The following is a 24,135-nucleotide window of genomic DNA, read 5'->3' on the forward strand; positions in this document are numbered from 1 at the left end:
GTGAAGTGACCCTTCTCAAATCCCTCTCTCTCTCACACTGTGTTTACAGACTGGAGCAGACAGCAAATACATTTTTCAAGTAGTCACACACAGAGAATGAAATATATATTTGGGTGAATGAGCAACTTGAAATATTCAGCAAAACTCAATTCAAGTTAGGAATAGATAAAAAGAGGAAGTATGAAAAAGGAAAATCACACCAGTAATTATGTGATAGCACTGTGTAACCACTGTTCAACCGATTGGTTGTCTTGAAACAAGGCTTATCTCTGAAGTGTTCATTAACAGAGGAGCCATGCTCAGACTTCAGTGCTATCCTTAATGTTCCACTTCTTTCTCCTCCAAAGGAACCAACATCTTTCTAGAGACTCTCCTCCCACCCAAAGATTAACTATACCAGTTCCATAGCATAGCAAAGCACAAGTCTTTCCTTCCCCCTTGTAATGTAGCAAATTGCTCCTTCATCAAAACATTTTAACTTGCATATATAATACATTTTTATTAGTGCATTTCACAAGCTGATGATTAGCAGCTTCCATCTTTCTTTCAAGCAAATGCATGAGAAATTTAGAATCAACTACAGAGTACCTGGTTTGCACAGCTATGAAAAGTAACAAAGAAAGTTAAAAATATAGGTAAACTAGTGGAGTAATCTGAAAATTATTAAAATAATATAAAAACCCTGAATAGTTTAATTTACTTAAATAGGCCCTGAAGATTTGCCATTTAAAAGATTGGGAGATCCCAGAGGATGGCCTAACATTGTGTCTTAATTATCCCAGTTACATTTGGAGAAATCTGCCAGGACAGTATCTTGGTTAACGTATATTAACTGTACGTAGCTATCTGGACATTCAAAAATCATCTACTAATAGGATGGTCTTTGTGAGTTCTGATCCAGTGTCCCTTTGGGAAACTCTTGGATAAGTTTCCTTCCAAGCCCAGCAACTACAACAACTGTAGCCTGATTGTAGCCTCTAGGCTCTACCAAAAGGCAAAGAGATAATAATATAGTTATTCTATTATTTATTAATTATTAGTATTATAAGGGACGGTGTTGTTTTGGTTACTGGTACAATGGATTTTAAAGAGTCCACATTTTCATTCTTGACTGACTAAACTTTATAAAGAACACAATTGATTTCTTGATTATATGCCTCTTAGGTAAATAAAGCTGACAGAATGTAATTGTGTTTGCTGTTGATTCATTATTTCCTTGGCGCTTGCTATCAAAATGGAATTTGGGGTTAGTCTTGTTTTGCCACATCAGCATCTTAATCTCATTATCAGCTTTCATTATGATATACAAGAGAGAGAATCTGTGCTCGGGTTGCTCATTTGTTCTCTCAGGATGTACATTTTTCTGTTGTGTCGTCCATTTTGTTAATTGCAGGATACTTTGTATATCTATTTTCTTTCAAGAAAAGAATGTTGGGTCTGATTCATCAGGGTCTTACTCCAGTTTCCTTTGCTATCAGGCAGAGCGAGATAGGGTTTATTATATTTTATTGTACGTAGTTCATTGATTGGCATTAGGCTGTCAGAAACCGTGTTGGTAATGGCCAGGCCTAGTAATCAGAGCCAGAATCAGGAGTCCAGAGCAGGGCTGAAACAAGACTGGAGTGAGAGCAAGGCTGGAGCAGGCTAAGGCTAATGGAATCTGTTACCACTATCAGGCAAGGAAGATTTCCGAGCCATGATGTGACATTCAGCAGACTGAGTTGCAGTTTCTCCTGTGAGGCTTGTATACCTGCCCTGAGAGCCACCGGACCAGCTCCTGGCTTGTGAGTTGACCCAGTACAGGAATGAAACGTCAACACATGAGGTTTAATCAGGCTCTAGTTCTGTGATGAGTCATCACCTTACCTAGGCATCCAGGTGAGCCACGGATGTTCTATTTAATACAGCATTGAGCCCTGCAGCTCTCTTTCCCATTTCATACTTGCTGTCCATGAAAACAGCAAGAGGAGGTGGTGGAAGGAGAAAGACTCATCTCTTGACAGAACTTGATATCTGATTATGGACCTGATTTGCCATGGCATTACTCTATTACACAAGTGTGATCCTGTTGATTTCACATGAAACAGAATTGGAAAAAGTCTAAAATTCTTTAGAATATTTTTTCTTCTTTAGAACTCCAAAACAAAGCCCTGAGGACTCAGATTCTGCCCAATGATCAGGCATTCAATGCCATTAGCATGAAAGACAATAAAATGCCCTGGTGTGATGTTATTGATATAATCTAGGACCATATAGAACATGGTAGTGGCACCAAATCTTATGTAAAGGGGGTCATATAAGGTGTCTAAGACCAGGTTATGGGTTGCTGGTTATGATTGTCTATATGTATGCATCATTTTGTAGTTGAAGTTATGAGTATTGGCTCTATACTGTCTGTATTTCAAATTTGTGCTGCGCTTCTGGGAGACATCCCCGACAAGTTAGTGTTAGCTCTGCCTAGCCTGCTTGATGGCCCATTAAGGACTATCAACTACACAGACCCATGGAGAGAAGGCAGATATGCCTTTGTAACTCAGCAAAGTATGCAGGGAATTGCCCATGTGACTCCAGACTCCATTTTGCTGTAATTTTCCACAGTAAGAACAAAGAGGTTCTTACACCTGGAAAAGCCTATATAAGGCCCATGCCTCATCTCCATCTTGTCTTCAATCCTGCTTATCATCTCTGGAGGGACTTTGCTACAAACTGAAGCTCTAAACAAAGGACTGATTACCCATCCCAGCTGGGGATGTAATCCACAGACTTGATCTGAACCTGCAGTTTACTCCATCACTGCTACAAGCCTGAACTAAGAACTTTGCCATTACTGCATGTAATTGATTCCATTTAACCAATTCTAGCTCTCATCTCTATCTTTTTCCTTTTATGAATAAACCTTTAGATTCTAAAGGATTGGCAATAGCATGATTTGTGGGTAAGATCTGATTTGTATAGTGACCTGGGTCTAGGGCTTGATTCTTTGGGATCAAGAGAACCGTTTTCTTTTATTGGGGTGTTGGTTTTCATAACCATTCATTCCCAGGACAAGTGGCACTGGTGGTGATACTGGGAAACTGGAGTGTCTAAGGAAATTGCTTGTGTGACTTGTGGTTAGCCTCTTTGTCTGGCTGGTTTGGTTTGCCTTAGAAGTGGAAAAACCCCAGCCTTGGGCTGTAACTGCCCAGTTTAAGCAATTGGTCCTGAATTGGCACTCTCAGTTGGATCCTGCCAGAACTGCATCATCATGAGGGGGAGGGGGAGAAGAGGGGGGCTAATGTCAGGATGTCTCCCCCCTGCTCACTCCATCTTCTATAGAGCCGGGGAGGGGGACACAAAGGACAGAGGGAGCTTCTAGGCAGTAGCTGTGGGTCTCAGCAAGCTGATTTAATTAACAAGGCAGTATCCTTAAGCCTGGGGTCAGCTACTTAAAGGGGAAATGCACATTTTTTTCTCTCACACACAGGGTGTGTGTGTGTCTGTCTGCCCTCCCTCCTTTCCTACTGCCTTGTAGAGTATTGAGAGTTAACCCTTGAGGGCTCAGTCAATTGCTAGTTCATTTAGCAGTAAGGCAGTCCCTGGGAAATATCCCACCCTCTGACTCCTCTACCTCAACCAAGCTTCACAAAATTGTTTGTTTAAAACTTATACTGTGTGTGTGTGTAATATATATATATCTGTCTGGTGAAAAAAGTTTCCCTGGAACCTAACCCCCTCATTTACATTAATTCTTCTGGGGAAATTGGTTTGCTTAACATCATTTCACTTAAAGTTGCATTTTTCAAGATCATAACTACACTGTTAAGTGAGGAGTTACTGTCCATTGGAACCAGGGATAAAAGATCTGATCTGTAAGAGAAGTGCCCAGAAACTGCTAAATAAAGGTTCTCTTAAATAACCAAGGTTGGTCTATTTCTGCACCTCACTTTAATATAATGAGTTAAGAAAAACAAAGTCACACCCTCACATTAGACCATTTACTAAATCTAAGTAACCCATAAACTAGATTTCATTTTTGCAAGTGCCACTTTCCATCTAGGGTGCTATCTTAATCAATGTTTTACTTTAATAGAGCACTTGCTCTAGTGGCTCAATAAATTCTACTCTAAGTTTATCCACTCTGGATTGATACAGACAGAGGGTTCTCCCTGAGTCAACATGCCACTGAGGGCTGAAAACAAGGCCAGTATGTTTAGGTCCTGGGAGAGTGCAGGTCAGCAGGGGATCTCCCTGTATTGCGTTTTAGTCATCTCAAGAAGGGATTAGACAGGATGTTAATGACAACCTATAGCCACTAAATCAGATGGTGTTTTAGACACCATTAACGACAAAAACACAAGGGATCGAGACAGATGGCAGCAGATAGTGTCGGCTGTTCAAATGCACACTCAAATTTTTACTTCTAAAGAAGCAGTTTGCAAGATGCATTGGAAGCAAGGGGAAAGTCTCTTAGGGAAGACATGTGAAATGTCCTGTGGCAAAAAGAGGCAGATAGATACCAAAGCATCTTTTCAGATTAGATGAGGTAGTAGTCCAAGGCCTGATAGGACTGCAGTATTTACATACAATCTGAGCACATTGTAACTGATAACATAGTAGCAGACTGGAAGGACTTTAGGCCAACGGGGTAGTGGGGGGGAAGTCAGATTTGTTTCAAGCTTTCTTTGAAAAGCTGCAGCTTGGGTAAGGGAAGATCACAAGGGCTCGTTCCCCAATGAGTCTTTTGTGGTGTTATTGTTGAGTCTGAACTTTTTATGAGTTTAAACTTAACCCAGACTTGATGTCTCTATCTGAAACTTTTAATCAAAGCTCTGACCTGCGAACTACTCATGACACCCCTCTCCCCTTAAGTAGCCATCTCCCCCTTTTGTCTTTTCTAATTTACATTTTAACCTGTTTTATCCTGTAGAATCTTGATTGATTATGCATGACCATTATGATCTGTTAATCACTTTGTTTACTTCTGTGTATAAATATTGATGCTCACCCCTAATAAACTTGCCACACTTACTCCGAAGGCTTTTAAGCTAAGGATAGTGTGAGCCCATTGATCAACAAAGTGTTGTCTGGTCTCTGACAGATTTGTGAGCCCCATACCAACTCCGCACGAACTCAGGTGCTGGAGAGGTGAGTAAGGACTTGCTTTTTTACCTAACATTATGAACCCTAAGAAGCAGAGTTTAGATTACAAGGGTAAGATGGGAATGTTAAAAGTTGGATGAAATCAAGTATGGAAGAATTTAAGGCTGTTTCCCTGACAGCCTAGTCTTAAGTGAAGGGGAATCCTGGTGGGTGGCATATTGAGAGATCAGTGTATTAGAATGAGTGCAGTATTTAAGAATCCTACACTGGGATATAGAGATCCTCTAATTTCTATAGCATAAAAGTACCCAAGGCCACAGTATGTAATGTCCTCTAACTTCATCTTGGATTCTTTCTGGTTGGTTTTCTGCAACCTCTACTCTGCTTTCACCATGGGTTCTACTGCTTTAAGATCCAATCTCAGGTACCCTGCACTGCCTGCCCCAAATTCATCTTCACTGCTGCTTTAATCTGCTCTCCACTGAAGTCTTATCCTTTAAGGCTGTCCTTGTCTGTTTCTTGAGAAAGACCAGGTAAACAATTTGCCTGTTGTGCGTGCACACAAGTTAATCCTCTCATCAGCTACACAGATTCAAATATTTTTCCCACCAACCTCTCCACTCCTGACTTCAGTCTAGTCACACAGGCTGAAATAAACATCTCCACACCACTTTAAGAGCTTAATATGGCCAAAACCTCAACTCCTCTTTCTGCTCAAGTTCTGTCACTATTAACAAGCCATTCCTGTCATTCAGGTGCACAGCTGGGGAGGGAGTGACATCTTTGACTTCTCTCTCCTGTGTCATTTCCCCCAATGTAGTGTCCAAACCCTGCTGCAGCTCCCAGAAGAGAGTTAGACTTTCTTTCTACAGAGCTAGCACTCCTAGCCCTTATCTTGCATTTTAATGACTGCAGTGTCCACTTCTTTGGCCTCAAACATCTACATGTCCCTTAACTTTAGGCACATCTAAGGGGCCCAAGAATATCACATCTCTTCCCCTTCAATTCTCTGCATTGCCTCTTTTCCCTACGCCATAGCATCAAGTTTCATCTTTGCTTATGAAGTCCCCACAATTCTGCCCCTCACTACTCATCTGCTGTGGACTCAACTCACTCTTACCCTTTCTTTCCCCTGCCAATTAAGTATTCAAGGATTGCATGTTTGCCTCCCCAATATATGCCTACACATTCTACCTGGGAACCCTGAACTTAGCCATATGGCTTTCTCCAATTCCCTTAAGACCACTTCTGCTGTGATCTCACCTAAAAGAAGCTAGCCACCCACTGATGGTTTGATGGTGCAGCACGTGAAAGGAATTATATTCAAGAGGATTTGTGCAATAGCCAACTTTCATAGTTAGGTGATCTCATGTGTTGCCTTTGCTATCCTTCCTGCTTGAAACAAGACTCAAATGACAGATAGCTGCCCTGGAGATCTTGCAGTCAATTATATTAATTTATGGTAAGAGTCAATACAGTTTCTCCTCTTGATTCATAACCCATTTTGGGATCTAGATAAGATTTATAGGTTATAAGGCCAGAAGGACTATTATGATCATCCAGTCTGACCTCCTGTCGAACATAGGCCATAGGATTTCTGAGCTTTTTTCCCCCTAAGATGCTCCTGTTCAAACAAACTCACCCAATATTGATTCAGAGAGGTGCCAAAGATGGAGACTCCACCACAATTCTTAGTAAGTTGAGGCTTAGACTAGTGAAGTTAGAGACATTCATAAGGCAAGATTTATTAAAAGTGCTTTTAGTTTACATTAAAACTAGTCTAGAGTCCTTGTAAAAAATCATATTTAAAAACATCAGCTAAAACAATAAGCATCATGGTTACTGACACATGACCTGCAGTGCCCTATAAAAATGTAAGACCAACTCTGTTGATCAGGAGGCAAGTGCTTTGATTTTTTGTCAGTGTGTTGGTTCACTGGCATTTATTGCAGAGGAAGAACTGCTGGTGGCTCCATAAAGGATACATGCATGTACCTGCAATAGAAACCAGCAGCTAGTTAGTTACAAGTTATTTAACTGACATCTTGTTAGTAGGAAACCCTACTTGAGGTACAAGAATGATCAGGGTTTCAGCTGCTGAGTGCTTCAGCATCATGCAAGTCTGAAACAGAGTTATTGCTATGCCTAGATTATAAAAGATTGCTCTTATAAGAAGAACAGTTCTTACTATTAAGATCACCTCAACCTTCAAGATGTGTGTAGTTAGCATCAGCCACTACCTTGTTAGGGGAGCTACTAGATAGGACTACCAGTTATGTAGAAACTTTTGATTAAATAGCTTGCACATAGGACCTCCCATAGCATAGCTCCATTGATTAGAACAGCATGATTTGCATCAGTTGAGGAAATTTGGCCAATTTTAAGCCCTGCTGTTTGGAGCCAAACAGAAGGCATTTAGTGTCTTAAGAACTTACTTTGACAGCTTGTATTTCTCTCTAATTGCTTGCTGTGGTCGATGAGAAGCATCAAGGCATGTTTTATGTAGATCACTCAGACAAGGCACTATCTCGCTTAGCGAATACCCAGTGAATGCAGCAAGTGTTTCTGGCTGATCAGTAGAGAAAAGAATTACTGTACATTATTGCATGTGGCTAGGTACTGTGTCTTCCAGATTTTGGTAGAGGCCCTCTGTCAAGAAGCAAGTCACATTTCTGCTGAATACTGAGGTGGACAGATGCATCTATTTTGCTGCTGAAGTGAGATCCCATAGCAATCACCATAGAGGACGTGAGCCCTTTCAATACCCCAGATGCATCCTAGCATCAATGTCCACTTTAGGTCTTTACTATAGCAGAGAAGGCTGACAAGAAGCTCCTTCTGATGCAGACAGAATACTTGCTGGTTTCTTTCACCAGTTCTGACCAGTGTCCCCTACCATTACCACCAAATGAAATGATTCCTACAGCACATAGGCAAATACCAATAAGACTGGTATTTGGATAAAACCATGTGCACTAAGATTCTTCTCCCCCCATAACAAAGAGTTGCATAGAGCCCAGTTTTATCAGTTTTTTATAGGGTGGCGTCAATACATTGACAAGATGCTTAATTATATGATGAGTCTCATTAGGACTGTGTACCATAACAGGTTAGTCTCAGCCAGTGACCAAAGTATTGTTCCTGCCTGTGCAGAAGTTCTAGATCAGGGGTCGGCAACCGGTGGCTCGCGGCTCGCCAGGGTAAGCACCCTGGCGGGCCGGCCCGGTTTGTTTATCTGCCGCGTCGGCAAGTTCGGCCGATCGCGGCTCCCACTGGCCGCGGTTCGTGGTCCCAGGCCAATGCGGGAGGCAGGAAGCCGCGGCCAGAACATCCCTCGGCTCGCGCCGCTTCCTGCCTCCCGCATTGGCCTGGGACCGCGAACCGCGGCCAGTGGGAGCCGCGATCGGCCGAACTTGCCGACGCGGCAGATAAACAAACCGGGCCGGCCCGCCAGGGTGCTTACCCTGGCGAGCCGCGAGCCACCGGTTGCCGACCCCTGTTCTAGATGGAAGAGAGGAGCAAGTCTTCAACTAGCTAGATCAGGAGTGAGCAAACTTTTTGGCCTGAGGGCCACATCAGGGTGCGAAACTGTATGGAGGGCCAGGTAGGGAAGGCTGTGCCCCCCAAACAGCCTGGCCCTCACCCCCTATCCACCCACTCCCACTTTCCACCCCGACTGCCACCCTCAGAATACCTCCATCCAACCCCCCAGCTCCTTGTCCCCTGACCATGCCATCCTGGGACCCCTGCCCCTAGCTACCCCCCAGGACCCCTGTCCCCTCACTGCTCCAACCCCTATCCACACCCTTGCCTCCTGACACGCCCCCCAGGACCCCACCCCCTATCCAATCCCCCCTGTTCCATGCCCCATCCAACAGCCCCCTGACTGCCCCCCCAGGGCTCCCTGCCCCATATCCAGCCCCCCAACCCCAGCCCCCTTACCATGCTGCTCAGAGCAGCATGTCTGAAGCCACGCCTCCCAGCTGGAGCCAAACACACTGCCGCACTGCCTGGCATGAGCACGCAGCCCCACCCCAGAGTGCTGCCCACATGGCAGCATGGCTGCGGGGGAGGGGAAGGGGGAGGACAGCAAGGGAGGGGCTGGGGGCTAGCTGCCCAGACAGGAGCTCAGGGGCCGGGCAGGAAGGTCCCATGGGCTGGATGTGGCCTGCGGGCCATAGTTTGCCCACCTCTGAGATAGATATTAACTGTGTGCCAGTGGAAAAAAGCCTGTTTGGTTGAACTAGAACCCTCCCAAGAGATCTGCTAGTTCATACTATCTGGAGTGGAGATTCTTTCCACTCAAGTCTGAACCTGTAGATTTAAGAAACCCCCTTTTCCACAGCACCTCAGAGAATTAAGAACTTACCCACAAATGCCTGTTCACAGTGTAATTTGCTAGACAGTAAGCTGCTGCAGCAGTTTGCGAAGGAAGGTACTTCAGAAATGGATCAGCTTCCAGAAGACTCAACTCTGCTACATACTAGGCACAAGAAGTTTGCAAAAGTTACTTTCAAATAGACCCCTGCATATACAGTGGGATCAATTCAGTGTGCTCTAAACAAGCATTGGTTATCTTTCCAGCACACAGTTTTGGAGAACAGTGGATCATTTATATACTCTGTTTAGAAAGTTAGGGTGAAATCCTGCCCTCACTGGAGTCAACAGGAGTTCTACAATGATCTTCAATGGGGCCAGAAGTCACCTTTTAGACACAGATACCAGTTAGTTGAGTGACAGCTGGGCAGTCTTGTGGTCAAGGCACTGGACTGGGACTCAGGAGGCCTGGGTTGGTTTTCAGCTCTATCACAGGCTTCTTATATGGCCCGAGGCAAGTTAGTTTGTGCATCTCAGCTCCCCATCTGAGCCAGTGGGAACAAGACTTGCTTTCTTTTACCCTTTGTCCTTTAAATTGACAGTGAAAGTTTGTCCTGTAGAGCTATATTATATTGGTACAGTCAGTGGTTAGCATGGCATGGTCCTGATCTTTGTTGGGGCCTCTGGGCTCTACCACTATACATGTACTATCAATACAGAGGGACAGCGTAAAGCTGTAGGTTTTGGAAAGCAAGAAGTGCAACAGATTTTGCTATTAGGTTTAAGTTTAATTCCTGTGCTGTGTACTGTTACCAGGCCTGCACTTTATGCAATCTCCAGTTAGGGTATTGGATTATCGGGGGTGTTAGTCATGTTTGACAGGCAAGCACCCTCAGCATTTTCCCTATGGTAGGTGTTTTCCAATCAAGAAGATGCTCCTCAGAGTAAACAAAGTCTGAAAGTTCCCATGCCTCTACCCCCTACATGTTCCTGCTTTAGCAATTGCTGCCCTCCCACAGCCCTTAAAGGAGTGTAACACATACCCTTGCAAAGTTCTCTGTCCTGACGCAGACTCCATGTCTCTGTAAATACTGAAGGAGAAACTGGTTGATAGTTGGTACTGTCAAGTCAAAAGCCAGTACTTTCAGGAGCAGGTGTTCCATTCTTAATAGCTGTCTCTTTGTGTAAGTATCATCGGTTATATACACAAACTCCTCTATCTCTGGAGGGTAGATCTCTTCATATTTCCTAAAAAGGAGTGCAAAGTCCATTAAGTCTATAAAGTTGGAAGTTTCAGATCAAAAAGAAAGGCTTGTAGGAGTCAGTGCTAGGATGAGCATATGGGTCCACCTTCATCCAAGAAGATTCACAGACTTCAACCCCCACCTAGGCATATCCTGTAACACACATGGTACCTTTTGACAAGCTTAATACATTCAACTCTTGCCTACAAGTCCTTTTTAGATTGACTATACAACAGGGCAGCATTTACAGACATTAGACTGCCTCCTTAAGAACCAGATTATGCAAGATGCCATGTTGTAGCATTTTTTAAACAGAATTCACATTGAAGTTAAGAAGCCTGAGCTTTAAGCAAAAGTCCGAGTGATACAATATGCTCCAGACAAAATAAGTTTTGGTTTAGTCCATGTTCAAAATCAGTAAGAGGAGTTTGTGAATTAAGTAGAATGATAGCACGTTAGTTTGAAAACAAAATTCTTACCACAACAAGGTTTGTGTTGTCAGAACCAGCACAACTCTTCAGAACAGATTTTAGTTTCAACCTCTAAATGAGAGGAAGAGGTCTTTTCCCCACAAGAAGTTTGTCTGTCAAGACTTCTGTAGGCAACATAAAGAACACTTACGCAGCCAGAAGGATTGCTGCTGTTCCCACAAGCTGCAGCTTCCCTCTGAGGACAGACATACAGGAGAGAAACCTGTCCAGAAAGTTGACAGCTAGGTACAGTGTTTCAGTACGAAGTTTGTATTCTTGCCCAACTTCCACCAGCCAGTCCACCAAGATTGCACGCATCCCTGAGGTGATGTCTGGCTGCTTTCGCATGTAATATGGTTTTGGCCTGTATCTTACCTGTTTGGAAAGATTGGAGGTTCAGCAATTAGGACATTATAAGAACAACCACCTTTGCCATATCAATGGTGTAAGCAATTATTCTCACTGATGGTCGATATATTAAGACCATTACGGATTCCCACTATCAGTGAGTGGAGAGCTGTTCTGAATTCATGATTAACTTTTGTTGCTGAAGTTTGGTAACTGTAATTGAGGAAGATCTAGCACAGTGTAAAAGCTAGTGTATAAGAGACACTTTGGAGGGGAACACTACTCTGGTGTGGGTAGGAGCCACAGGTAACCATCACCTCCTCAGATTGCTACAGCCTTATTTGCCATATTCTCTTACTCTCAACCTGATAAATAGGTTCTCAAGAGCTGTTGAAAGTCTCTTCACCTTGGCAAAGCTCACACATTCCATCTAAGAGAGGAGCTAGAGTCAAAGCTGTCTCGGACCTTGGCCAGCAACACAAGGAGCTTACTGAGAAAGCTTTGTTAAAGAGAATGCAGGCAGAAACAGATGCTAAATGACAACCTGAGAATCTGAAAGTTGTGTCATGCAGCAATACTTTAAGAGTGGCAATCTACATCTAAGAGGCAAGTGTTGCCAGTACAAGGAAACACTGACATAGGCTTGTGAAAGCCACTCACTTCAGCTTCTCTAAGGTACTGATGAATGTCTTCTGCATAGTCTCCCACATTCATTACATCCACGATGTTATCCACATAAACTTCATGTTGTGACTGCAATGATGTATCCACCAACATAGGAGAACCTGCACAATCAGGATTCTTATTACACAAGGCATCCAACAAGACATTTAGATGGGACATTTTTCCTTTCAATTTATCCTGCCGATTTTCTGGCAGTACAAGTTTCAATCACATTTATATGAACAAGTAATCTACAGATAATTTAGACAAGTTTACTTTTATTAAAAACACAGCCACTTCATGTATGAGATTAATGTTACAAGCAAGGTTTTGAGCACTGACAGTTACCTGTACTCAAATCCAACAGCAGATGAATATTGGGCTTCATTGTGCTAGTATCCACTTCACACAGGCTGGATTCCACCTCTTCTACAACTGTGCAGCTGCATCTGTCTTTCTGCTCTGGTTCATCTACATATATAGAAAACCCTTGCTTGGATGTTACATTGACCATACAGCTGGGCAATATATTCTTTCCAGATGGAGGGAAAGCATTTTCAGAGCCAGAGAAGCGTCTGACTATTGTGGTACCCTGAAATAAAGTACAGATTAAACCTGTAGGAAGAGATTTACGTACAAACAGTGCAATTCATATTTTTAGAGGAAAACCACCCATTTTCCTTAGCACTGCAGACTGCAAGCACTTGCATCAATAAACTGAACATTAGTGGAAACAAAGCTTGCCATTATAACTGGCATTTAGGAAATTCTGCTTACTGCCATCTTGCTGTAATGATGGACATCTGTGCTACATGGAGAATTATCTATCTTCCAGTTTAATAAGCCAGGTTCAGTCTTGAATAATCTTATATTGCTAGTGTCAAACATTCATCTGCAAGATAGCCAGCCTGAGCAATTCTGCTGAAATGCCAACTGTAATTAGAAGCTCTGAGCTACAGTTCAATTTATTCATGCTGAGAACTACCAACATTAAATGCAGCCCAACACTTGTTACCTTAGCTTGCTGATGAAAACAAGAAATGCATTAAGAGTTTAAAGCAGTCTTTTATAATTTGATATTAAGGTTGTTAAAATGGTTTTTGCATATGTATACTAATGCAAAGCCTCATGTTGCAAGAGGTAATTTTAAGAGTATCGTTTTCAGAAAAAAACTGGGTTTTGTATTGAAAAGCTAATAAAAGCCTTTTATAAGGGTCATATCAGTCTTCCTGCACCGCCAATAGTCAAGCCTGTAGATGAAAGCTAGCAGAAGTCTCTTGTAATTCTAGTGAGTATGTCAGTGAAGTGCACAAGTAGATTACAGTTTAGTCCATGTCTATAGTGAAGGTTTTGAACTGGGCAAGTAGTTTGTCTGTTCATCCCATGAACATGAGGTAAAAGCTTGCAGCCCCCAATGAGCATACGCTGTATTAAGTGCATCATAAGTCATGTCTTTGAGCAATACATTAGGCACTGAGGTTTGAAAAAGCTTTGGCCAAAGTCAGGCTCTGAAATAAATAGGGCCAATTTTCAGAAAGTTGAGCAATCTCAAATCCCACCATGTCAAAAAAGAGCCGCAGTTGCAGTGACTCAAATACGAACTTTTCAGAGATGGTGAGCCCCTACAACTCCCATTTGACTTCAGTGGGATTTGTGGGTATGCCAAACTTCTGTAGCCAGGTTCCTTTATTTAGGAGCCTGGTTTTATACACACAGATTTGAAGACAGTGGGGGGAAAAGGGAGGGTGTCTGTTTTTATTGTACAATACCAGATGTACTCTAAGGATTACCACCTTTAAATGGTAATCTGTTATTACTCTAATCCCACTGGACTGTTTTCCTCAAGAGGTTTGCACAGGAGTAGCAACTACGATACATGCAAGGATCTACTGTGTCAGACTGGAATGAGTACTAGAGAGTCATGCTAACCAGATTAAAATCTGCATAGTGGCTCTGGCACCTAAATTTATTCTGAAGCATGAGGGAAACTGAGGAAAAAAAGACTATCCCAAAAGTAATGCTTGCTCTCTGAATGATTGCCACCATATCAACACAGCAGGAGCCATGTACCAAGCCACGGAACCTTTGAGCAGTAGTTGGCAGTTAAGAGGCATATACATTTCCACTGAGCTCTACATTCCATAGGCTAGGGGTATAGAGAAGCCACTTAACAGTCCCGCCCCTTCCAGAAACATTACTTAAAGCTGGGCTCCAAGTTAGAGCAGAGGAGAAATGGTCAGTAGGGCCACACTGTAGAATACTAGCTAGCCACGACCTCCTCAAAAAGCTCTGCTAACTGAACAGGGATTGAAGCTCTACCCTTTTAAATCCCACGTGTGAGCTGGATGAAATATTGAGAGAAAAGGAAATCATGTGATTTAGCCAAATTCTATATTGCAAATCTAGTACTGTCAGCCCCAAGAATTCAAAAAAGAATCATGAAATAACCTTAGAAAAGTCAAGAGGTAATAAATGCCGGGCTCTTTTTATTTGCCTTCTAGTTTGAGCCTTTAAGTTGCACTTGGGCCACATTTTCAAGCTTGTTTCTGCAACCCTGTGGGCTAGAAATTTATCCTTAAAAAAATAGCAGAACTGAGATTCTCCAGTAATCACAGGATTTCAGGAGCTAGGGCTTCAAAGAAGACACTAAAAAACATGATATTTGCAATAAAATTGCCAGAGTTGGTACTGTGTCCCTCCAGTGTAAGCTGAGGGTCAGGTCATTTATCAGGCTTTTATCACTTTGGAGGAGGGGCAGGAGGGAATGAAGCCAGGTTAGGTATTTACATACTTAAATAGTCCTGATCAGTCAGACTTTTAGATACCTGTTTTGCACATATGTTTTAACTCAGGTTTACCAACATTCACCACAATGCCCTTGATAGTTTACATATATCAGTTCACAAACATAAGGTTTAAAAAAAGATGAACTAGGTTTAAGAGAAACATTCAATTTGGGTAAGGAAAAAACTGTCATAGTTCCTCATTGTCTCTGGTTAAGAAGCATAACAAGAAGAAACCCAGTGCTGGAATAAAAGGGGCCTTGACAAAATCTGTTTGGAGACAAGAAAAGCTTCCATGGCAACTGCACAGGCTATATCTGACTTTAGTGTCATCCACACATGCACAAAAGGCACCTCAGGCATTTGCCAGCCACTTAGCAGTGTAACCCCACAGTAAGCAATGGGGTTCACCCCCCAAAAGTTACCTGACCACATGCCCTCAAGCACTGCCCATTCTCAGTCAGCAGCCCAAGTACAGCCCTCTGTGGGGGATTTTGGTTGGAATAAGGCCCAGCTGCAACCCGGCGGATCTCCCAACTTCCAGCTTGGGAGATCCCACTCTTATCATTGTGATGCATTGTTTCAAGGTCAGCAGCTGGCAGCTAAGAAGAGAAGAGAATGGCATGTTAGTCATCTCAGGCAAGTTCACCCCAATTTCTCTCTAGAGAAGACAGTCCAGATTCCCCTTCCCTCGCCTAGGAGGAGCACAGCTCTCTCTCATGACCGCTTCTCATTCTAAAGGCAGGATTCTAGGTCTCGTCATTAGCCACTGGAACAATTTACCAAGAGTCATGGGGGATTCTCCATCACTGACAAAGTTTAAATCAAGAGCGGATGTTTTTCTAAAAGATACGCTCTAAGAATTATTTCGTGGAGGTCTCTGGCCTACATTATATCAGTCAGACAAGATGATCACAATGATCCTTTCTGAGTTTAGAATCTGTGACTCATAGGCAGAAGATCTTTTTTCAAACTCACAGTGCGACAGGTTTGCCTTCATTAATGCCCCCCCTCCCAATCCCCACCAAAAAATCTGCTTCCCTGTTGGAGCCCTGGAGAGGCAGTTCTAGAAAGACACTAACTCCCTACAAGCGCTGCGGCTCCGGAGAAGCGGAGCAAGACACCAGCTCCTCCGAGGGGGGTGGGGAAGGGTGTCAGGGATGCAAGGGAAGAGGCTAGTGAAAGGAAGCGCCTGCAGTAACCCAGGCCAGAGGGCTCCCGCCGGGCTCTCTGATGCACAGGTCTGAGACGCTCCTTGCCTTTGCGCACTGCTAGGGCAGAGCTCGCCGAGCAGCGGCCAGAGCGGGAGGGTTACAGGCTCGCGAGCTCCCAGGAGCTCCTGCACCCCCAGCCCCGGCTGCAATGCCCGGGCCAAGCGCCCACTGAGCCCCCGCGGCCGCTGGAGTCCGAGCGGGAGGAGCCGCCCCCCCACGCACTAGTGCCCCCGGGAGCCCCGCCGCGCTCGGCATTACACGCCAGCCCCGCAGCCGGGGAGACCCCGCCGCCGCCGCCGCCTCCTCTGCCGCTGCCGCCGCCGCCCCTTGCCCGCCAGGCAGCCAGTGGCCAGGGCGCCGAGCCGCGCCGCTGCCCCAGCCCAGCCTATGTAGCCGCGTCCCGGGGCGGGGGCGGGGGCGGCGGCGCAGCCCCTCCCGCGCGGGCGCTGATTACTTTCAACCCGCCCGCGGCTGTTGGTGCCGCCGGCCCGTTGGAAGCGGAGACCGGCGGCGGCGGCGGCGGCTCCCGTGGCAACCGCGGCGGCCGAGCCGGGGCCCTGGCTGGGGATCTCCATGGAGACCCGGCCCGCCGCGGGGGTCCGCCCCGCCCCGGGGGGCAGGATGGGTCCCCTGCCTCGGGGCTCGCGGGAGTCCGGGACCCCCACGCCGGGCCGGGTCCCAGCAGGGCGCCCCGGGCCGGGGCGAGTCACGCTCCCGCCGCCGAGTAGCCCCTGCTGGGACTCACCAGCAGCGAGACGCTGCTCCCCCAGGTACAGTCACCCGCTGCCGGCCGGAGCCGTGCGAGCCATGGGAGAGGGACCCCCCGTTCCGAATGGCGCGTGGGACCCGCGCACCTTCCGCGCCCTCCCGTAAACCGCAGCACACGAGGCCCCACTCATTGGGCACCAGGGATTGCAAGTGGGTTTAAAAAAAAATCCTCAATGATGGGCCTTCGTGCATCCGGTGCAGGAGTACCGCAACAAAAACCAGAATCCAGTTGAAATTTGCAACTTTGGCCCTCAAATCCAAATGATACAATCTGAATAGGAAACAAATGTAAATGTCTTCTGCATCACTGGTAAAATCTAGACGGGGTAGGCAACCTATGGTATGTGTGCCGAAGGTGGCAGGTGAGCGGATTTTCAGTGGCACTCACGCTGCCCAGGTCCTGGCCACTGGTCTGGGGGGCTCTGAATTTTAATTTAATTTTATATGAAGCTTCTTAAACATTTTTAAAAAACGTATTTACTTTACATACAACAATAGTTTCGTTATATATTATAGACTTGTAGAAAGAGACCACATAAAATGTTAAAATGTATTACTGGCATGCAAAACCTTAAATTGGAGTGAATAAATGAAGACTTGGCACACCACTTCTGAAAGGTTGCCAACCCCAGATCTAGACCCTGATGCCTATTGACCCAACAGAACTGGAAAACACATATCTGGTACCTGGATCCTGCTTATTTTTAACCTCAGCACCTACTTCCCTGCTAAAATCTAAACAGAATTGTCTAAATAGAAACATGTAGCATCAATAGTGAAATGTAGCAGTATAGTAAGTATCCTGTGCATTGTACATCTGCATAGCCATAAGAACCCAGATCTGATATCATGAACTTTTTAGATGCATCCAAATGTCATAGTATAATATTTAAATTTTGCAACTGGTCTAGTATCTGTATGACCACGTTATATGTGGTTTTAGCTTATCACCGCTTGGTGGAGATGTACAAAGGTGTCTTAAGGAGCTAGGCACATCTTCCATCAACTTTAAACCACATTGTAATGTTAGATGTAAATCTAAAAATCCCCCAGATTGCTTTGAAAATTCCAATGCGTTGGATACAGATTTATCTGATGGAAAAGGATGGCTACACGTGCTGTCTATCTAGAAGGTTGGGGAGATAAGCGAAAAATGGGCTAAACCTCACTGGATCCAAATCCATATTTGGATTTTTCAACTTTTGTGTGCCAGGATGAATCAGAGATCAAATTTCTGTAGTGACCTTGCAGCAATTATACTTGGTCTCTGTTTCTCCAGTAAAACTAAATGATTTGTGCCCCCCCAAAAATGTTGAATCCAGATGCAAGATATGCATTTTTGCATTGCTTTTGCCCTGGGATGTGTCAGAGCCAGGCTGTTTCAAGTCAAAGAGGAGTAGCAACATGTGTTGTCTATTTTGACTGTACAATCTGGGGGTTTGTGGCATAATTCAGCAGGCTCCAGGTGCTGGATATTTGTCGGTGGGACTGCTGAGCAGAGATGAAGCAGGGTCTAGATTTTTGCAGTAGAAATGGAGCAGCTGCCCTTTTTTGTTTACCTGGTAGCATTTTCAGGTTTGGGATGCCAGATACATGTTTTTGTGGTGCTGCTGCATCACTTTGTAACAAGGTCTGGAGCTGAGGATTCACTAGGAGCAACTACATGTTTCTCTCTATTTTGACAGTAGTATGCCGGGGGGGGGGGAAGGAAAGAGGGCGGGGGTTGAGTTTAAAATTTAGCAAATTCCCTCAGGCTCCAGGTACTGAATATAGGTGTTTCCAGTGATATTGGACCAGTATTGATAAGAGTCAGATTTTTCCAGTGAAGAAGGAGTTGCTCCACTTATTTTCTATTTGTATTGGACAATTTGAAGTTTGACACCAGAAATTGCCAAGATACAGCTGGATCCAGGCACTACATGTACCAGAATGCATCAAACATTTATTTATTTGGGGTGCAATCACAATAGCTACACTTATTCTCTGTTAATGTAATAGAATTTGGATAAGGGCCGAAACTTGGATGGACTTTATAGGATCCAATTTCTTCATCTGGGTTTTTGGGGCACTCCTGCCCTGGAATGTGTCAAGTTCCTGAAATTTTTAGTGCAGTAGGAGCAACTCGACTTTTTCTCTATGGTGGCATTAGAATTTAGGGGAGCGGGACCAAAATTTGGCTGATCCAGCAGGTTCCAGGTGCTACACTTGGATTTTTGCAATGCTCATGATCCATAATGTGCTAGGCTCTGAATTTTTATTTTGGTGCAATGTTAGCACCTAGGATTTTTCTCTGTATTGATGGTAGAATTTGAAGGCTTGGGGCCAAAGATCCATGGGATTCAGATAGATTCAGCTTTTACCTTTAAAAATGAATTTAACATGTAGTGCTCCTGGTTGTCTTGCAAGTAAGAAACATGAAGTCAATATTTGATCCATAGACTGTGTGCAGTTATTTTTCCTTTAGTGAGTATGGATCCTTTGAACTCTATGTCCTTTTGAGAGGCTAGGTGGATACACAGGATGGTATGAGGGAAACATTGTAACAATCAGAGGGAAAGATTAAATACATGTCACTGGTGCTAGAGGAAGAAGGTAGACCACTATGAGTTGCAGGTGAGTCCCCTCTTTTTTTTTAATGGGATCTGGAACCTTGAGATAACCAGTTCTATGCTGACTTTCATAGCAGGAGAGATTCCACCTTCAGAGGCTTCTTTAAATACCTTTAATGCAAATTTTTAATGTCTCTCCTTTGAGAAAAAGCAAACTGAGACCTCAGTCTTGTAAAGATTAAGCATGTGCTTAACTTTACACACTGTGAGTAGTTCCATTGACTTTAATTGGATGACATAGATCTGTAAAGTTAAGCATGTGCTTGAGTCTTTGCAGGTTCTGAGCCAAATGTGTCAACACCGGAGCAGTCATTTTGTTACAAATTTTTGGTGACAGATTTCATTTTTTTAATAAAAGTTTTTGAAACAAATGGCAAATTATTGAAAATGTCAGGCAATTTAGTTTCATTTCAGTGGGATGGGGGAACATTTTAAACTTTATTTTGCTCCTTTTTTCCTGAGGGAAAAAAGTAAGAAGTGAGAGAAAGTGTTCCCCCCCCCCCCACCACCACCACCAGAATGAGGTTTTTGTTTGTTTGTGTTAAAAAAACTTAAGGCATTTTCCATTGGGAAAAAAGTGGATAGAAAATTTTCAACCCGCTCTAGTCAACACTTTAACAACATTATTACAACTCTGAGGTATCAGGATCATTATGAACACTGTTCAGCTTTTAATTATATTTTAAATAGTTGGTACCACTCTCCTGACCTTAAAATATAGTGGTTGATATTTTCAGAATTGATTTTGAAATGAATGGGAGTTCGGTAGCTAAGGGTAAAATGTTAACATTTCCAAAGCACCTAAATGATTTAGGATTCTAAGTCCCATTGACTTTCAGTGACACTTAGTGCAAATCTACATTACCAAATTAAGTCAACCTAAATTACCTTGACATAAAGCAACAGCAGTAATTAAATCCCTTTTGCATGTCCACACTATGCTCCTTGTGTCAGCAGTTCAGATTCTCACCAGGAGCATTGTACTGATTTAACTGTCAGTGTGGGGCATTGTGGGAGGGCTTTTGAAAGGCAGCAACAGTCAATGTAAGCAATGAAGTGTCTACACTGACACTGCATCAACCTAACTACATTGACCTAAGTGCTACATATCTCGCGGCGGAGTAGTTATTAAGTCAGTGTAGTGGGCAATTTACATCAGTGGGAGCTACATTTTAGTGTAGGCGCTTATGGAGTTAGGCCAATGTAAGCTGCCTCACATTGACCTAACTCTATAGTGTTAGTGGGTGTGGCGGGAAGCCATGGCCAGCACATCCCGCGGCCCGCACCACTTCCCATAGCCCCCATTGTCCTGGGACGGTGAACCGCAGCCAGTAGGAGCCACGGTCGGCCGAACCTGCTGACGCGGCAGGCAAACAAACTGGCCCGGCCCGCCAGAGTGCTTACCCTAGCGAGCCATGTGCCAGAGGTTGCCGACCCCTGTTAAAGGTGTTTGCAAATTGATTGCTTAATTATTTGCTCCATCATCTTTCCAGGTACAGAAGTTAAGCTGACTGGTCTGTAATTCCCCAGGTTGTCCTTATTTCCCTTTTTATAGATGGGCACTATATTTGCCCTTTTCCAATCTTCTGGAATCTCTCCCATCTTCCATGACTTTTCAAAGATAATTGCCAATGGCTCAGATATCTCCTCAGTCAGCTCCTTGAGTATTCTAGGATGCATTTCATCAGGCCCTGGTGATTTGAAGACATCTAACTTGTCTGAGTAATTTTTGATGTGTTCTTTCCCTATTTTAGACTCTGATCCTACCTCATTTTCACTGGCATTCACTATCTTAGACATCCAATCGCCACCAAGTTTCTTGATGAAAACCAAAAGAAAGACGTCATTAAGCATGTCTGACGTTTCCACATTTTCTGTTATTGTCTTTCTCCTCTCATTCAGTAACAGGCCTACTCTGTCCTTGGTCTTCCTCTTGCTTCTAAAGTATTTGTAGAATGTTTTCTTGTTTCCATTTATGCCCCTAGCTAGTTTGATCTTGTTTTGTGCCTTGGCTTTTCTAATTTTGTCCCTACATGCTTGTATTATTTGTTTATATTCATCCTTCATAATTTGATCGAGTTTCCACTTTTTGTAGGACTCTTTTTTTGAGTTTTAGATGATTGAAGATCTCATGGTTAAGCCAGGGTGGTCTCTTGCCATACTTCCTATCTTTCCCACGCAATAGGATAGTTTGCTCTTGGGCCCTTAATAATGTCCCTTAATATGAATATCCTTTATATAGAAATATCATTCATATTCATATATATGTACATAACTGAAAATATATTAATTTCTCAGTGAGATTTCTTTATATTTTTACATACAATCAATGTATGGATATATTTTCTAGTCAGATAATGTATATATGTAACTGGAACATATTGCAAATAGCTAGTAATAAGATTATCTGTCCGTCAGTATCCTAGGAACTGTTTGAAATGACCCAGTATGGATTTGAATCTGAGGGAGATCAGTGAGCTTTGCCAGTTACTACGTAATTGCAGCAACAGATCAATCAAGCTTTGGACCTTTAATTATTTCCTTTCCGAGCTTCCTTTTGCATGATTGAAAGGAAATTCAAGAATCCCTGTGTGGACTCCTTGGGGCTTCTCTCTGTAATTACTGCCTTGTGCAACTCTATAGCGATTAAGGACACAGAGTAGCAGCAGCAATGATGGACTCAGGTAGACTGCTTCCCCAGTGGGCCAGAAAGAGAGAGTCATTAAACGGACAGTCAGAAGTAGGCTCTGTTCTTTCATGCATCCTTCCCACCTCATTAGTTTGTGTGTGTGTTTTTGCTGTTTTTGTTTTGTTGTGGTTTTTGGTTTTTTGCTTTAGCTGCTGCCGTATTTGTTTTGTCTTTTGAATTCTATGGCCCCCAGTCTCCTCCAACTGAAGTGAGTGGGATTTTTGCCATTCACTTCCATGGGAGTAAACTGTGACTCCCGCTTTGCTCAGTGAGAACCAGCATGCCTTCTGACCTTTATATAATTAGGCCTAGATAGTGTAGTGAGATCCACACAGACGTGACTTCAGGATCAGGTCTATAGAGATTGATCCTCCAAGGTCTCAAGTCCTAAGATGAAAGCCTGACCCAATTGAAGTCAATGGCAAAACTCCCACTGACTTAATTGAGGCCAGGATTTCACTCCTATGTCTTCATGGGAGTGGAATGTTTAGTACTAGCCATGATTGCCTCAGCAGGACTGACTGGGTTTAGCCCCTGAGGCCTGCTCTACACTATAGGGCTATGTTGACATAGGCTGCCTTACACTGACTTCATTTAACACCACCAGACCCTGGTCATCAGTGGGTAGGATCAAACCTGGGACCTCTGGGAGCTTAGTGCATGAGCTTCTACCACATGAACTAAAAGCCAACTGGCTGTTAGCTAAGGCTGTAGAGCAGACTCATTATATCTCTCTCTCTCTAAGTGGTCTCGGTGCCACTAGATGGGACAGAACACCACACCCAGAAGGTGTGTGGAAGTGTTTTCACTTGAATTTGGCTCCCACCAATGTAAGTGCATCTCTATGCCAACTGAGTAATTCCACCTCCCCGAGCAGCGTAAAATCACGGTTGATGTAATTAGGTTGACGCAGTGTCAGTTTAAACACTCTTGCTTACATTGACTGTTACTGGCCTTCAGGAGCCATCCCACAAGGCCCCACACTGACAGTATAATCGATACAAGTGCTCCTGGTGAGGATGTGTACCATCAACATTAACTGGGCATGCACACCAGCGATTTAATAACTGCAGTAGTTCTATGCCTATGGAAGTTAGGTCAACATAATTTTGTACTGTAGACATGTAGTGACTATCTTGTCCCTGGGAGCTATGACCAGTGGCATCCAGTGACCAAACAGCCTTCTTAAAGCAAAGTATTGTTTATTTAGACCCAAAGCTTTTCAGAGTAAATATCTTAAAACAATAAACTGTCTATACATGTCTGTCTTACCAGCCTCTGGAATCCTGGGAAGGGCCCAACTGTGTCAGACATGTCCTTAGGACCTGTCTCTGTGCTCCGATGAACAGTTTACTGACAATTCTCCCCCCTCCTTGCCCTCTGAGAGTCTTTTTAACCATTAAGTGTCCCTTTGATTTCTAGGATCCCAGCATTGGCAAAATAAATAGCTGTATAATCTTGGGAGGGAGCCTGGAAGTGGCATCTTTACCCCTATGAACTGGGCCATTGTAATTGCCACCAAGTGTTTGTCACGAGGCTGCTTATCTAAATCCATTGTCTTCCCATTTGTTTTTCCAACAGCCCACTATCACTAACCCAATACATTCATACAGGAAAGCCCAATGACCTTGTATAGCTGTATAGGTCACCTACAGTATTCATAAAATTATTACAGATCAGTATTCCTAGATTATTACATAGCCACTCTATGACTGCCACAGGATCTTCTGATGTTGGCTTATTGCAGAATGACTCTGGAGGTCCCATTGAGTAAGACATTTAATCTTAGATGGCACAAAGCACTGGAAAATGTGTGGCAGGTAATAAAGGGAGGTACAGCCCTGGCAAATGGATGAAATATGTGATCTAACGTCTGTCTCATCTCAAAGCAACAAAGAGTCCTGTGGCACCTTATAGACTAACAGATGTACTGGAGCATAAGCTTTCATGG

At 43.8% G+C, this 24,135-nt stretch overlaps 1 protein-coding gene across 6 annotated transcripts; it reads right to left on the reverse strand.

Annotated features, from left to right (window-relative positions):
* Window positions 1–6,832: 6,832 nt before the first annotated feature.
* Window positions 6,833–16,981, reverse strand: CCNA1 (cyclin A1). Of its 6 annotated transcripts, none has more exons than XM_045015653.1 (9): window positions 16,864–16,981; window positions 15,330–15,506; window positions 12,470–12,713; window positions 12,119–12,243; window positions 11,262–11,485; window positions 10,440–10,644; window positions 9,449–9,562; window positions 7,515–7,648; window positions 6,833–7,074 (listed from the first exon to the last, which is right to left on the reverse strand). In XM_045015653.1, exons 2-9 carry the CDS (start codon window positions 15,480–15,482, stop codon window positions 7,023–7,025), a joined length of 1,251 nt encoding a protein of 416 aa, XP_044871588.1. In that variant the 5' UTR covers window positions 15,483–15,506; window positions 16,864–16,981; the 3' UTR covers window positions 6,833–7,022. The 6 variants fall into 6 exon arrangements, with proteins under 6 accessions (XP_044871588.1, XP_044871607.1, XP_044871596.1 ...); XM_045015672.1 differs by lacking the exon at window positions 16,864–16,981 and adding an exon at window positions 16,573–16,708; XM_045015661.1 differs by lacking the exon at window positions 16,864–16,981 and adding an exon at window positions 16,450–16,505.
* Between the last annotated feature and the right edge of the window lie 7,154 nt (window positions 16,982–24,135).

Source organism: Mauremys mutica, chromosome 1 (genome assembly GCF_020497125.1).
Source record: "Mauremys mutica isolate MM-2020 ecotype Southern chromosome 1, ASM2049712v1, whole genome shotgun sequence".
Taxonomy (NCBI): Eukaryota; Metazoa; Chordata; order Testudines; family Geoemydidae; genus Mauremys; species Mauremys mutica.

Coding starts and splice junctions, on each gene's coding strand:
- CCNA1 (XM_045015653.1), bottom strand. CDS start 15,482: ATGCATCACAATGATAAGAGTGGGATCTCCCAAGCTGGAAGTTGGGAG. Junction 12,714..15,329: donor GCTTGAGGGCATGTGGTCAG/GTAACTTTTGGG, acceptor ACTTTATTTCAG/GGTACCACAATAGTCAGACG. Junction 7,649..9,448: donor CTGTGAACAGGCATTTGTGG/GTAAGTTCTTAA, acceptor TCTACTGATCAG/CCAGAAACACTTGCTGCATT.